Source organism: Neoarius graeffei, chromosome 25 (assembly GCF_027579695.1).
Source record: "Neoarius graeffei isolate fNeoGra1 chromosome 25, fNeoGra1.pri, whole genome shotgun sequence".
Lineage (NCBI taxonomy): Eukaryota > Metazoa > Chordata > Actinopteri > Siluriformes > Ariidae > Neoarius > Neoarius graeffei.
In genome coordinates, this window is record NC_083593.1 from 50,290,037 (window position 1) to 50,305,800 (window position 15,764).

Below are 15,764 nucleotides of genomic sequence, written 5' to 3' on the forward strand. Positions count from 1 at the left end.
AAATTGACACGTGACCAATTCCTGCAAATGGTCTATTATAGTCCAGTCTTCAGATTTAGAGTGCTCATGCCATTTGACCCATCTCCTTTAATTCCTTCCACTATAAGCGGTCATGAGCATGAATGTTATTTTTTTTAAATGGTCTGTTTTTTGATTTTCCCCTGAATGCTGCAGCCTTGCCACGTGGTGTACACAGACTACCGACCGACTCCGCTGCAGCACTACATATTTCCAGCAGGTGGCGACGGGCTTCACTTGGTCGTGGATGAGAACGTAAGCCATGTTTATGGTTGTTTTTTTGTTGTTGTTGAAGGAATATTTATTCAGCTTTTATTATAGCATACTCTAGGGACGTTAAATAGACTCACCAGGGCAAGAATAGCTTGTGTATCAGGTAAATCTGTGCAGCACGCTCGTCATGTTAATGAGCTCTGGAAAACGTTCCTGCTCGTAAAGCAAGTAATGTAAACTCAGTCCTGCTAAACTACTCTGAGAATCTCTCCAGAAGGTGCAGAGTGTTACTGTGACTCCACAGTCTGTCCAAACAGGATAACTGCTCATATTACAGAATCTGACATCGAGTGTGTCGTCTTCGTCTCATGGGCCTTGTTCAGCTTTAATATCTGTCTCGGATGATCATCTTGTTTGACATGAAGAGTCGAGACAGTCGGTCATTCACACCTGGTATATTCATGTCTTGAACGCGTCTTCGCTGATCACTTTTAAATCTTTTCAGTCAGTGGTGTGGAGGAAACTATAGCGGTGAAATAATGAGAATGTGATCGCAGTGCAGGTCCAGTTGTGAAATATGTGGATGAATGTGGTGTTTTTCTTTGTTAAACAATAATATGAACTGTTTAACGTGTTTATAACACTGTAGAAATCTCTCTCTCTCTCTCTCTCTCTCTCTCTCTGTGTCTGTCCTGTGTTAGGGTGAGTTCAGGGAGGATAACTTTAACACAGCCATGCAGGTTCTCCGAGATGCTGGAGACCCCGGAGCGAGTGGAGGAGGGAAATGGGACCCTAAAGGAAGAAGAGGAGGGACCAAGGGTGAGATTTCAAGCATGTTGCTAGCTCTTAAAAATGGATGAAATCTATCTAAGGCAGATTAGCATTGTATTGTTGTAGAATCCTTGAACCTGTTTGGTCGGAAGTATATTAATGCATTCATTTTAATACCTTATGGTGTCTGTAATGACATTCTCAAGGGCACTTGACACACACACACACACACACACACACACGCACACACATGCACACACCCCGATTGGGGCGGCATGGTGGTGTAATGGTTTTGCGTTGCGGCCTCACAGCAAGAAGGTTCCGGGTAGAGGTCTGCGCGGGACAGAATTTTCAGTCCCGCTCCCGCAAAGAATTATGATTTTCAGCCCCGCCCGCGCCTGCCATATTTTGTCCCGCTCCCGCCCGCAAATCCCGCATGATGCAGACGTTCGCGTTATTTCTCACGAAAGTTCTTGTCATTGGCTTGGGGAATTAAACATGCTGAGCTTAGCTGAGCTCTCCACTGACCGATCCTTCATTTATTGTAAGTTTATTGTTTAGACTCTGACATTCTGCTGACACATTCCCAGGGCTCGAAATGAACTTTTTTTCTTTGTGTCCCCCAGTGGTCCCGAATTCTGTGTTGTATTGTCCCGAATGGAAGCAATAGTGTCCCCATTTTTTTCCTCTCTGAAATAACCAGTGGTTAATATTATCATATGAAGTTACTATTATATTTGTAACTATGCAATTTTGAACCCTTTATATCATTTTTACAATAAGTCACAAGACACAAGCGACACATGTCCTATACATCATCTACTTCAAAATTACAGTTATTGCTTTTTCAGTTTATTAAACTTTGGCGATCTCACTGTATGAATAGATACCCGTTTATTTAAAGGGGCCAACTAGCTCATTCAGAAAATGTTTCAACTCCCTACATCTGCAGTACACTTTAGTTGAAAATAAGACCCCTTTTATGTTCATTTCATCTACTTATACCTTGAATATCTGTTGGCACTTATAAGGCCAACTTATAATTTTCACCATTACCGTTATCCATTTTTATGAACTTTCCGTTATCCATTTTATGAACTTTCGCTGCCGGGTGCAAACGTTAGCAACATCAGCATAGTGGCAGGGTCCGTGTATCATCCGATCATTCAGTATTCCATTCAATCTGGAAAACGATGATACACGGACCTGCCAGGTCCGAGCCTAGTTGTGCTGCTGACTGACTAAACTTTCTGAACTAGAAAGACACCAAGAAAACTCACTTATTCTGTTGAACGGTATCTTCCGTCAATATCATCCACATCATTCCTGTTGTATTTTATAACGTGTCTAACAGTGTTCATTAAGTTCATTCAGTTGCTAGCGTTGCCTGCAGACCAGGCGATGACACTTTGGATCCTGAAGGTCCCGGAGACGTTATGTCTGGGCTTTCAGTTTCTTCCCCGCGGTCGGTCCGCTTCAACCACCTAAGCGTTTTTGTTCTGGCAAGAGTCGGCGTAGCGTGTGCGGTAGCAATTCCATTCCAAGTCCATATAATGCGGACTCCGGCCGAAGACTCTAGAACAGAATGCGCTGCTCTGTAGCCTACGGATGCAGGTGCATCGAAAGTGTAGCTACTATGTATTTTTCGCTGTTAACGTATTAAAATTGACAAATTAGGTGAATGTCTACGTATGTGTTACGGCTTTGTAAATAATATTAATGTAGAACTTTTTTTCTAGATCTATTTTTTTTTCCATTGTCCCGGGATTGTCCCAGATATGATAATTTTGTGTCCCGATGACATTTTTTATGGTCCCCGGGACATCGGGACACCGTTAGTTTCGAGCGCTGCACATTCCAAGTTGAGCGCTGCATGCGCTCATGATTGACAGCTCTCGCTTTGATTGACAGCTCTCGCTTTGCACACTCGCACTCCCACTTCTGAAGGCCTCTGCATACTCTTGCGACAAGGCTTTCGCAGATAGCTTTTCGCAGACAGTTGTAATTTATCGTTGAGCGGGGAGTAATAGGCGTGCGTGATGTTATTCACTGCCACAACGCAAGGGGACGCGAAGTCGCTAGGAGTAGTTGATGGGTGTGGTTAGTGGAGTGTTTATCCTCCGGTTACTTATAATGACTAGAACTTTTTTTTTTATTTTTATAATGACTAGAACTGGAGTCGTATAGATGTACGTACTTCCTCAATCAACCGCTCTTCATGCTGCTCCATCTTCGCTCGTGTTTTTAAAAATGCCGGTTGTGAAAACAAAACAAACCGGGAAAGTAGGGAAACGGAAGTGCGTGTACAGCAGGTAGAGTGGACCAATCAGAGCCCTCTTGTCTGCGAGGCTTCTGCGGTGGTCACAATTTTTGGGAGGTGCGCGCAGAGCGTCTGCGAAGGTGGGGGGGCTACGCAGACGCTATCTGCGACACCGTCTGCGAGGACTGGGTTGTCAGCATAAATTAGCCTTGAGTCTGTGGCGTTATGATTCCAACCGCGATTTCATTCTCCTCTCATATGAAGTGCTGCGCAACCACAACCAGCTCCTCAGATTATACACTATTTCTAGCTTTAAATTGAACAATCTGCGCGATACACAGTCCTTTTTAATACTTTTTAATACTTAGGACTAATACTCTTGACTTTTTAATGGTAAATGTACCTGTTTTTAAAGCAGCACTTACTTCTGAAGCTCTGTGAGCTTCACTAGAGGAGCTCTGCTCTTCTGCCATGATCGGAGATCTCAAACACGGAAGAGCGGAAAGGAATCGGAAACGTACGCAAGATTAGACCACATCCGCAAATTTAGGCATCTTAAAATGTTTTTATTAATGCCAAATAAAATATCCAGCACAAATTATATATGATGGACATAAATTAATAATTTATAAATTTTATTTTAAACACGTTTTTAGTTAGCGGGACTGTAGCTTATCACCTCTCCCGCCTGCTCCCGCATTGTGCACTCCCCCGCCCGCGCCCGCAATGAGCTTTCAAAATTTGTCCCGCGCCGCATTGCTTTGCGTCGGGTCCCGCGGGACTCCCGCGGGAGTGCAGGGCTCTAGTTCCGGGTTCGAACCTCACGGCCGACGGAGCTCTTTCTGTATGGAGTTTGCATGTTCCCCACATGTCTGCATGGGTTTACTCCTGCAGTTCAAAAAAAAAAAAAACATGCAGATTAGGTAAAAATACCTAGTTACTGGGGTTGCACAAGCCAGTGCATACTTAATGCTGGTCCCAAGCCCGGATAGATTGGGGTGGGTTGCGTCAGGAAGGACATCCGGTGTGTAAATGATGCGCTGCGGCGACCCCTAACGGGAACAGCCGAAAGAAGACGACTTGGCATACCGTACGGTGACGCTTTCTGTAAGATGCACCGTTTTTGGAAGGAGTCTCCAGTGTCGGCGGGTTCTGGTTTCTCTTCTGGAACATGATTAACTTCAGGAGAAAGAAATAGAGGCTGGTGAGGAAATGCCTATTTATAGCTGCTATAACATGAGGAATAACAGGCGCTGTCTTATTTTGTGGATGTTCTACAACACAATATGATTATAAGTGGATAAAAATGATTAGTATTGGCAAATTCCTGTGGCGTTGGAGTAATAAAATCCTTCGTTATAGGAAAATCAACTTTGAGGACATTTCAGTGGAGTGGTTTAAACATTCGTTACTTGTCTTTTTTTTTTTTTAATGGATGACTTCTTTTTAGGGTTTACAGCATATTTTATTGCAAGTTACTATTTGAATTCTTGCTTACTCTTTTGTAAAGCAGATCTTTTGAGTTCCTGTTTCACTTAAAAAAAAAAAAAAAAAAGGGGCAGTTTGTTAGCCTAGTAAACTAGACCCACCCGCCTAGCTGCCAAAAATATTTTTGCCTAGCGAATGGGTCTAGCCTCGCACCATATAAACAAAAACACCCCGGGCATCAAATCGTGCCCGCCAATCACAACGCAAGGTTTTTGTTTGGATTCTTTGGGCGGGCTTTTGCAGGAGTGACGACAAAGCTGCGCGACGCTGGAGAAAGCGCAACAGGAAAGATGGCTACGGCTAGTGAACAGCGCGCGTTTGACTCCGCTTTGGAATCAGTTTTAGAAGAATTAGACTTGGAGTTTTCGTTGAAACATGAACAGGAAGAGGCTCTCCGCTCATTCCTTTTCAAGAAGGACGTTTTCGCTGTTTTGCCGACCGGCTATGGCAAAAGTCTGATCTACCAGCTGGCTCCACTCGTAGCCAAAAGGATGGGGCTAGTTTGTGCAGTACGAAGAATTAATAAACAGCTTTGAAACATTACTTTTTGATTGTTTCTTATTTTCCCGTTATTTTAAATTTAAGGGAAATTATTTCACCAAACACCACTAAATAAAAACTCTCAAAAACAGTTTAAGCAAACCCTTGAAAAACACTTGGAAAAAAAAGTGTATGTGGTACAGACTCCAAACTTGTGGTCATTATCTCAGTTATTATCTACGGTCATTATCTACGTTCAGTTTGTATGAACGTATACGTTGCTGGTATATTATTTTTATACTCGTGCATTTGTACACAGGTTTTAATCTGATTTATTATTATTATTTTCCCCGCTCTCTGTCTCAGGTTCATCCAATGTGTTTAAGATTGTGAAGATGATCATGGAGAGGAACTTCCAGCCGGTCATCATCTTCAGCTTCAGTAAGAAGGAGTGTGAGGCGTATGCTCTACAGGTGTCCAAACTCGACTTCAATACAGGTATCATACAAGGTTTCGTCTTCATCATACACATACGCGGATGCGCTCACACACACAGCTACAATCTGCTGCTGCTCAGGGCTCACAGATGCCCCTTTTCCACCAGGGCTGGTTCGGGGCCAGTGCTTAGTTTGGAACTGGGTTTTCTGTTTCCACTGACAAAGAACTGGCTCTGGGGCCAGAAAAAACGGTTCCAGGCTAGCACCAACTCTCTGCTGGGCCAGAGGAAAGAACCGCTTACGTCGGCGGGGGGGGCGGAGTTGTTAAGACCAACAACAATAACAAGACCGCGAAAGATCGCCATTTTTAAGCGACGAGAAGCCGCAGCTGTACAAACGCGAAGTCATTTATTATTGTTGTTGCTGCTGCTGCTTCTTCCGTGTTGTTTTTGCTTCGATATTCGCGCCAAGGTTTATGCAAACGTAATGACGTATACAGCGACGTAATGACGTGGCTTCCTTTAGCACCGCGAGCTATGGAAAAGCAAACTGGTTCTCAGCTGGCTCGCAAGTTGAACGAGTTGTGCACCAGCACCAGCACTGGCCCCGAACCAGCCCTGGAACTGATTTGGTGGAAAAGGGGTACGAGAGCTGCAGTACTTCAGCATTTTCATTTTTCTGTATTGAGTAATGGAAAAACGTCTAAGACATGGTGTTGTTCTTTCTGACAGCAATCGAACACCAGTAGGAGAAGCCGGACGGATAATAGAAAAGGCTCGTTAAATCTTACTAAAGATGCTGAAATGTTTGTGATGCCAAGTGTTTTTAAGGAATCATTCGAGCGCATTAATCTAAGTCAGCTCCAAAACTATGACAGTTGTGTTCAGTTAAACAGACAGTGTTTGTTTCAGGGTTTCGTAACTGCATGAATAACGTACTATGAATAAGGAATCATGCTGCTTCCAAACAAAATCAGATGTGTACAGTTTCTGCTTCTGAATGCAAAGCAGCCTCGTGGCTGGAGGTCAGCTTACTTCTTTATAATTTTAGCTGTTAGTGTCACAGACAGCATTCTGGGAAAAATGGGTCTGGGTTCTGAAGGGTAGAAACGGTGTTTCCCCACACAGGTGATAGAAACGTTGTTTAAAGATGACAAGTAATCCGTTCTGGGGGGGAAAAAAAGCTCGGCTAAATTGGAAGCAACATGCGATGAATGAATGCAGCATGGAGTTCTGGGAGGAGATAGAGAGCAAATAAAAGATAAGCTATTCCTTGATTGATCCCCGTGAGAGGAAATTCAGGTGTTGGAGCAGCTCAACTACAGAGTAAAATATAATAGAATTAAAAATGGAACTAAATGAGGGAAATTGCTCGCAAAAAGTGGCACGACATCCACTCGTGGTGTAAAGCCATATAAAGTGGCACAATGAAGTGAGGTAGCTGTAGGTATAGTCGAACTGTAACAATAATAGTGCAGCATGTGATAAGGTATTAAATATTACATATACTAGTGCAGCTCAAAAAATTAGAATACCATGAAAAAGTTCCTTTTTTCATAATTTAATTCAAAAAGGTAAACTTTCATGTATTCTATGTTCATTACATGCAAAGTGAAATATTTAAAGCCTTTTTGGTTTTAATTTTGATGATTATGGCTTATAGCTCATGAAAATCAGAAATCCAGTATCAAATTATTAGAATATTCCCTAAGATCAATCAAAAAAGGATTTACAATACAGAAATGTACAACTTCTGAAAAGTATATTCATTTATACACTCAGTACTTGGTTGGGGCTCCTTTACTGTATCAATGCAGTGTGGCATGGAGGTGATCAGTCTGTGGCACTGCTGAGGTGTTATTGAAGCTCAGGTTGCTTTGATAGTGGCCTTCAGCGTATCTGTATTTTTGGGTCGGGTGTTTCTCATCTTCCTCTTGACAATATCCCATAGATTCTCTATGGGGTTCAGGTCAGGCAAGTTGGCTGGCCAATCAAACACAGTAATATATCATGGTTAGCAAACCATTTGGTAGTAGTTTTGGCACTGTGGGTAGGTGCTACTGCAAGTCCTGCTGGAAAAGGAAATCAGCATCTCCAAAAAGCTCATCAGCAGATGGAAGCATGAAGTGCTCTAAAATCTCCTGGTAGATGGCTGTGTTGACTTTGGACTTGATAAAATACAGTGGACCAACACCAGCAGATGACATGGCACCCCAAATCATCACAGACTGTGGAAACTTCACACTGGGCTTCAAACACCTTGGATTCTGTGCCTCTCCACTCTTTCTCCAGACTCTAGAACCGTGATTTCCAAATTAAATGCAAAATGTACTTTCATCTGAAAAGAGGACTTTGGACCACTGAGCAACAGTCCATTTCTTTCTCTCCTTAGCCCAGATAAGACACTTCTGACATTTGTATCTAGCTCAGGAGTAGCTTGATATTAGGAGTGCGAAAGTTGTATCCCCTTTCTTGAAGACGTCTGTTCGTGATGGGTCTTGATACACTGACACCAGTCTCAGTCCACTCCTTGTGAAGCTCTCCCAAGTTCTTGAATCAACTTTTCTTGACAATCCTCTCAAGACTGCGGCCATCCCTGTTGCTTGTGCACCTTTTCCAGCCAGCCTTTTCAGCAATGACCTTTTGTGGCTTACCCTCCTTGTGGAGGGCGTCAGTGATCATCTTCTGGACAACAGTCAAGTCAGCAGTCTTCCCCATGATTGTGGTTGTGTGTACTGAACGAGACCGAGAGATGCACTGTGTTCATACTGTTTTACTCAAGCTCGAAATGAAATATTCTAATATTTTGAGATGGGTTTTTGTTTTTGTACTGTATGCCATACTGATTAAAATTAAAATAGAAAAATGCTTGAAATATTTTGTGTAATGAGTCTATAATATATAACATTTTCACTTTCTGAAATAACTGATGGAAAATATTGAACTTTTTCACTATTCTAATTTTTTGAGATGCACTAGTATATATCCATCAGAAACACACACCGAGAGAAGCCCAATTTAAAACGAGAGCCTGTATTTCTCCGGGTCACTCTGGAGAGTTATATTGTGATTTATATAATCCGAGAAATGTTTCGAGGGGATTAAGTCATGATGAGAATATTCACCGAAGCAGGAAATCCAGTAATAGTGTGGCGAGAGAGAGAGATTTCCCAGGATTGCAGTACACAACTATACAATACACACAACAGTGTGACATCTGTCTCATGTGTTTCTCTCTTTTTATATCTTCAGATGACGAGAAGAAACTGGTGGAGGAGGTTTTCAGCAACGCCACAGACTGTCTGTCAGATGAGGATAAAAAGCTGCCACAGGTGAGAAGGATCTCAAACGCACACACTAACACAATGTCAGAACCGATGAAGGCAAGTTTACTGGTGGATACAATGTGGGATTACAGTGAAATTGCTTTTTCTTGGTAATTTACAAGCATGACAAACGACCATTTGTTTTCCACTCACACAACACTTGTGGTGAGAGTTGCTTCAACGGAAGTGATTGCCCAACTTGAAAGTCATCCCCACCACACACACACACATGTTTTAAGATCTCATCTCATTATCTGTAGCCGCTTTATCCTGTTCTACAGGGTCGCAGGCGAGCTGGAGCCTATCCCAGCTGACTACGGGCGAAAGGCGGGGTACACCCTGGACAAGTCGCCAGGTCATCACAGGGCTGACACATGTATACCGGTACAGTTTAGTGCATCCGTCCACACTAGCGAGAAATGTTTGCGGTTTTCTTTCACGGTAGTTGAAATGCGCGTGCGCGAAATGTTTCCGTGGTTACCGAGTAACTTCCTTCCGAGAATATGGCGGATGAAACAACGCGTGTGCGCTTTTTGTTGTTAATGTACAGTCTGTATTTCTGGTGGTCATTTATTCAGTTGAATCGTACGGTATAAAACGCGTGAGGCAGTTGAGAAAGAAACAAAGAAAACTGTTCCTGGCATCGCTCGTCTCCCCAAAGCTCCAACAAACACACAACTTCGTCTTTGCTCCATGTAGCTCCACGGTCGTTTTGAGCCATTTTGACGTTTTATTTACAGCTGGAAAGCACGGGCGTATTGTATTGTATGAATAACCCAGAAGATGTAGGAATGGTTCATTGCGCATGCGTATTATATTTGTATTGATACAGAGCCGCTTCATCGGTCCACACTACAGCGAAGCGCTACAGTACAGATACGAAACCCATACATTTGTGGGTTTCGTACCGATACAGTTATACCGCTCCAGTACCGGTATAGTTGCTAGTGTGGACAGGTGTTGCGGTACGAAAGTAGTTTCGTATCGGTACAAAATCCCAAGTGTGGACAGGGTATTAGACACCGACGACCATTCACACTCGCATTCACACCTACGGTCAATTTAGAGTCACCAGTTAACCTAACCTGCATGTCTTTTGGACTGTGGGGGAAACCGGAGCACCCGGAGGAAACCCATGGGGAGAACATGCAAACTCCACACAGAAAGCTCGAACCCGGACCTTCTTGCTGTGAGGCGACAGCACTAACCACTACACTACCGTGCCGCCCGAGTGCAGTTCTATTGTAAAAATTGTTGTAATTATTGTTCTGAAATAAATGTGAAGACTTGAATATGACTCCTTTGACAGTCTAAATGCTCTATAACAGCCTTTCTCAACCGGGGTGCCGTCAAGAAATTATATATTCTAACATTGAAATAAATAAAATGAATTAAAATTCAAAAAAGCGATAGTTACACTAATGCAGATCATCGCCGCCTCATGCATCATCAAAATTTGTCTCACGGCCCCCTTTCCCATGTCACAACGTCACTGCTGGGGTCAGCGTGACTGCGTATATTTTATATAGGGGTGCCTTGAGAATTTGCATACTTCTGAAGGGTGCCGTGACTGAAAAAAGGTTGAGAAACGCTGCTCTATAATAAAAGCTGTATAGACTGGTACCAAAATTCAAAAAAGTGCTTATTTAAGGAGTTAAAGGTATTTTTGAGACAAAGTCGGCAAACAGTCTTATTTTGTCAATTTGGGTGTGCCCAAATTTTTTTCTTTGTTGTTTCTTTTTTCTTTATTTTTTTCTTTGTTGTTTTGTTTTTTGTAAAGGCTTTACCCCGTTTAAAACAAAACAAACAACAAAGAAAAAAACTCTCTCATATACTAACCCTGATTAACCTGTATACCCTGGATGCCCCCACATTTTGTATTCTGCTGAATCTGTCCTTTTTTCAGTAGCTTTGTATAAACAATAACCGCTAAATGTAATGCAATGTTATGTAAGGTGATCGCCTAGGCATTCTCATTGTGAAAAGTAAGTCACATGTACATGGACTGGCATTTAATGTTGTATTTGTTCCTTTCTATTTGTTTTTTGTCTGTTCATATTCTTTTTGGGGGAGTAAAGTCAGTTTAAAAATGCCGTTAAATGCATAGGCCTATAGGCCAAGTTTAATGACCTTGAGGTTATCAGAGGTCATATGTCGTTTTACAAATGAAAAATGAATTCAGCACCCAAACATTTAACAAACAAGGCCATTTGCTAACTTCATTAATCATTTTAGTACATTTCATTCCTTAGAAAGCTGAGAAACTGGGTTCAGCTGAGACGTTTACAGGCCCAACGTTCACTGACCTCTAGAGGTCAACAGAGGTCAGATAGAGCTCGGCATATTGCAGATTTGAATTCGGCACACCCAAATTGACAAAATAAGACTGTTTGCCGACTTTGTCTCAAAAATGCCTTTGGGTGTCACAATTCTGGATTTTGGTACCAGTCTAGTAGGGAGGGGTCCTGCAGATGACCATCCTCATCCCCCCCCCCCCCCCAAAAAAAAGTAAATTTACGGGAAGCACTGAATGACTGACAGTTGCTGTTGCTGAAGTCACGGAAAGTTGCGTGCAAGTCGAGGTTTGTATGACGCTAAAGCAACAAAGGCAAACAGCTGACTCGATTTGACTCAATATAACTAACTCAGATCAGTCATATTGCACATCATGTACATTTTATCATCCTCCCTGTCACAAATTCAGTTCCTACCGGCAATTCTGTCCGATGCACTGCTTAACTTTGGAAGAAAATGGAAAAAATAGTTTTTACTTTTATCTTTCATATGAGCTCTTGTTAATGATAAAGATGAAAGTTTAGAAGAAAGTAGCAGAGGTCATTGCTGTATCTTGAGCTTGTAGCTAGTACACTTAGCTTGTGCTGCTAATGGCTGTTATGAAGCCTGGTGAGAAACGTAGATCAACCACTTTTTTTTTTTTCATACTTTTTTGCTTTATTTGAAGTATTAGAATTAATTTTTAGCACATTTTTAAAGACCTAAAGCCTACATTTATTGTCTGCGCCGACAACTCCAACAAGCTACAGTAATGTTGTTCCGTGCCCGTGTACGGTAAGGCAAACTACAAGCGACACGAGTAACTCATAGCTAGCTAGTGTGAACGCTGGGGTAAGGGGTGTTCTCGAATCTTCATGAACATTTGTGCCTTTTTAGACTCTTAACTGCCTTAAGGCCTCTGCATGCTCTTGCGACAAGGCTTTCGCAGATAGCTTTTCGCAGACAGTTGTAATTTATCGTTGAGCGGGGAGTAATAGGCGTGCGCGATGTTATTCACCGCCACAACGCAAGGGGACGCGAAGTCGCGAAATCGCTAGGAGTAGTTGGTGGGTGTGGTTAGTGGAGTGTTTATCCTCCGGTTACTTATAATGACTAGAACTGGAGTCGTATAGATGTACGTACTTCCTCACTTCCTCGATCAACCGCTCTTCGTGCTGCTCCATCTTCGCTCGTGTTTTTAAAAATGGCGGTCGTGAAACCAAACCAAACCGGGAAAGTAGGGAAGTGGAAGTGCGTGTACAGCGGATGTAGAGTGGACCAATCAGAGCCCTCTTGTCTGCGACGCTGTCTGCGAGGCTTCTGCGGCGGTCACAATTTTTGGGAGGTGCGCGTAGAGCGCCTGCGAAGGTGGGGGGGCTACGCAGACGCTATCTGCGACGCCGTCTGCGAGGACTGGGTTGTCAGCATAAATTGGCCTTCAGTCTCCACTTGTGTAGGCTCAGTGTCTGTATTGACCAATTGCCTAGCAACAGCATACTCGAGACTTTTGACGAACAGCGGGCATGTTGTGTTTCCATGTCCTGCGTTAATTGATGCGTTTCATCCGAAAATGCCAAAAGTGGAGCATTTTTTAAATTTATCCAATATCAGACAGTTTGGATCGTGTTTGAGTATGACCTTGTGAGACCTCGAGATTCTTTTCTCTTGAGTTCATGCGTGTTATAAAAGTCTGTATATTAACGATTGCTGGCGTTTTCCCTTTTATATTGGTTTTTGCTTTCTCTTTTTCTCATTCTCACTACTTTGCAAATGAACCCGTTTCCTGCAGGCTTATGATGAAACACAAAACAAGCATCATGCACACTTGGACTGAATTAGCTTTAAGAGTCTCATAAAGCTCTGCCATGCTGTGCGAGGGCATCTCCGGTCTCTCGTGTGACTCCTTCATCCTGCGTTCTCGCATTTCTCCGGACTCTGCTCGGTTTGTTGCAACACGCCAGGATTGCAGGATTGAGTCACAAAAGCTTGTCCAAATTTGCTTTTAAAGTCAATTGCGATATTTTTTATTTTATTTTTTTTCCCCCCTCTCAGAATACAAAGTTCATCTGTCCCTCAGCTGGGATGAGGTTTGTGTGGTAACACAGCTGCTTTGACAGTTCACATTTGAAGTGAATTTCCAGAAAGTCATCCAAAGAAAATGGGAATCGTGTGTGACTTTGTCAGAATTATGAAGAATATTCTATAAACAAGCAGCAAAATGACGTGAAATGGATGTCGGCCCATGACCAAATCTGTTTATCATCTTTATTAGAGCATATCTGGCCAACTACCGTGTTACTGATTCAGATGTGTTGGGAAATGTTGTGGCACAGAAGTGCTGGGATATGAAGTTTTTGAGGACAGAATTAAGTCATAGTGTGAACACTGGAGTTTTATGATGTTTCTGAAGTCAGGCCTGTTTGTAATAATTTTAACTAATCTAGCATGGAAGAGTAAAATATTGATTGATTTTTTTTTTTAGCTAAAACGTCCCTGTTCTCAGTCATTGCCATAAGTTCACACCGGAAATATATATATATTTTTTTCCATGATCTATGCTGGTGGTAGTTGTTAGATGGACCAGTTTAGTTTATGGCTAGTTGCCTTGGTTTCACTGGAATCTCAGGTTATGGTATCCTACTGCTCTGTGGGCACGTCACAGTTTCTTTGAGGTGTTGAGGTAGCATACATATGTTATTTACCAGCTGGGAGGTCCATATGGTGAAATACCGTGACCGAGGTCTTGAAAGTACTGAGCGAGGCCCTCTGGGCCGAGGTCAGTATTCAAGGCCGAGGTCACGGTATTTCACCATACGGACCGACCTTAAGCTGGTAAATAATATATTTATTTTTTTCTTTACCAAGTTCTAACAGAAAACGAGAGCGCCCGAAAGGGAAAACCGAGCCGAGCCGCCATTTTGAATCCTCATTCACGGCTGTAATGCAAATGGCTTCCTCCTCAGTGTACAAGTGCACTTCCATGGCAGGGGAAAAAAAAAAAACATTTTGCTGCCTATGTAGTAGAGCCCTGCACTCCCACGGGACCCGACGCAAAGCAGTGCGGCGCGGGACAAATTTTGAAAGCTCATTGTGGGCGGGAGGGCGAGTGTACAATGCGGGAGCGGGCGGGAGAGGTGATAAGCTGCAGTCCCGCTAACTAAAACGTGTTTAAAATAAAATTTATAAATTATTAATTTGTCTATCATATATAATTTGTGCTGGATATTTTATTTGGCATTAATAAAAACATTTTAAGATGCCTAAATTTGCGGATGTGGTCTAATCTCGCATACGTTTCCGATTTCTTTCCGCTCTTCCGTGTTTGAGATCTTCGATCATGGCAGAAGAGCAGAGCTCCTCACAGTGCTTCAGAAGTAAGTGCTGCTTAAAAAAGAGGTACATTTACCGTTAAAAAGTCAAGAGTCCTGAAATCAGACATTTGGAAGTCGTTCTCACTCTTGTACGACGCAGAGGGAAGTCGGCTGCCCTTTGCTTGTTGTGATAAGTGCCAAAAGGTTCTGACATACAACGGCCATAAATCAGGTACATCAGGCCTGAATCGCCATACTGTCTTAAAAGGACAATTCCCCAAGCCAATGACAAGAACTTTCGTGAGAAATAACGCGAACGTCTGCATCATGCGGGATTTGCGGGCGGGAGCGGGACAAAATATGGCAGGAGCGGGACTGAAAATCATTAATTCTTGGTGGGAGCGGGTGGGAGCAGGACTGAAAATTCTGTCCCGTGCAGACCTCTACTATGTAGTCCCCCATTTATACAAATAGGAGTCATTCAGGATTCAGCCATGTTTTTGCTCGGTGTTAGCAACAGTTACAGGTTTTTAGCTTTCTCCTGAAATGTTTTCTTTTGTCTTCCTCAGGGTAGTAAAACTCGCTTTCGCTGTGAACACTGTCTTTATCACTATTAATGCTATTCTCCTGAGAAATGCTGGCAAAAATTTATAAGATTTTTGATAATCTTATAAATCTTATTTAAAAAAAGATAAATGTTGACAAAAAATGCTACTATGTTTGTTGTAAACGAGCGAGTCGCCAGAGGTCTGTAACTGGGGTCTGTACCGTAGGATACGGACCTGCTCGCCAGCCAATCAGAGCGCAGGATTTGGACCACGAAAAAATACATGTTATTTACCAGCTGGGAGGTCCGTATGGTGAAATACTGTGACTGAGGTTTTGAAAGTACTGAGCGAGGCCCTCTGGGCCGAGGTCGGTAATCGAGGCCGAGGTCACGGTATTTCACCATACGGACCGACCTTAAGCTGGTAAATAATATATTTATTTTTTTCTTGACCAAATTCTAACAGAAAACGAGAGTGCCCGAAAGGGAAAACCGAGCCAAGCCACCATTTTGAATCCTCATTCACGGCTGTAATGCAAATGGATTCCTCCTCGGTATACAAGTGCACTTCCATGACAGGAAAAAAAACTACATTTTGCCGCCTATGTAGTCCCCTAGATAAATAGGATATATTTATCTC

The 15,764-nt window shown here is 42.7% G+C and overlaps 1 protein-coding gene across 1 annotated transcript in view; it reads left to right on the forward strand.

Moving 5' to 3' along the window:
* Positions 1–15,764, forward strand: part of mtrex (Mtr4 exosome RNA helicase) — a 98,209-nt gene that overhangs the window by 17,882 nt on the left and 64,563 nt on the right. Inside the window, exons 9-12 of the mRNA XM_060908909.1 lie at positions 175–273; positions 933–1,050; positions 5,597–5,728; positions 8,919–8,998. Coding sequence (XP_060764892.1) covers positions 175–273; positions 933–1,050; positions 5,597–5,728; positions 8,919–8,998 — 429 coding nt within the window. The remainder of the gene's footprint in view (positions 1–174; positions 274–932; positions 1,051–5,596; positions 5,729–8,918; positions 8,999–15,764) is intronic.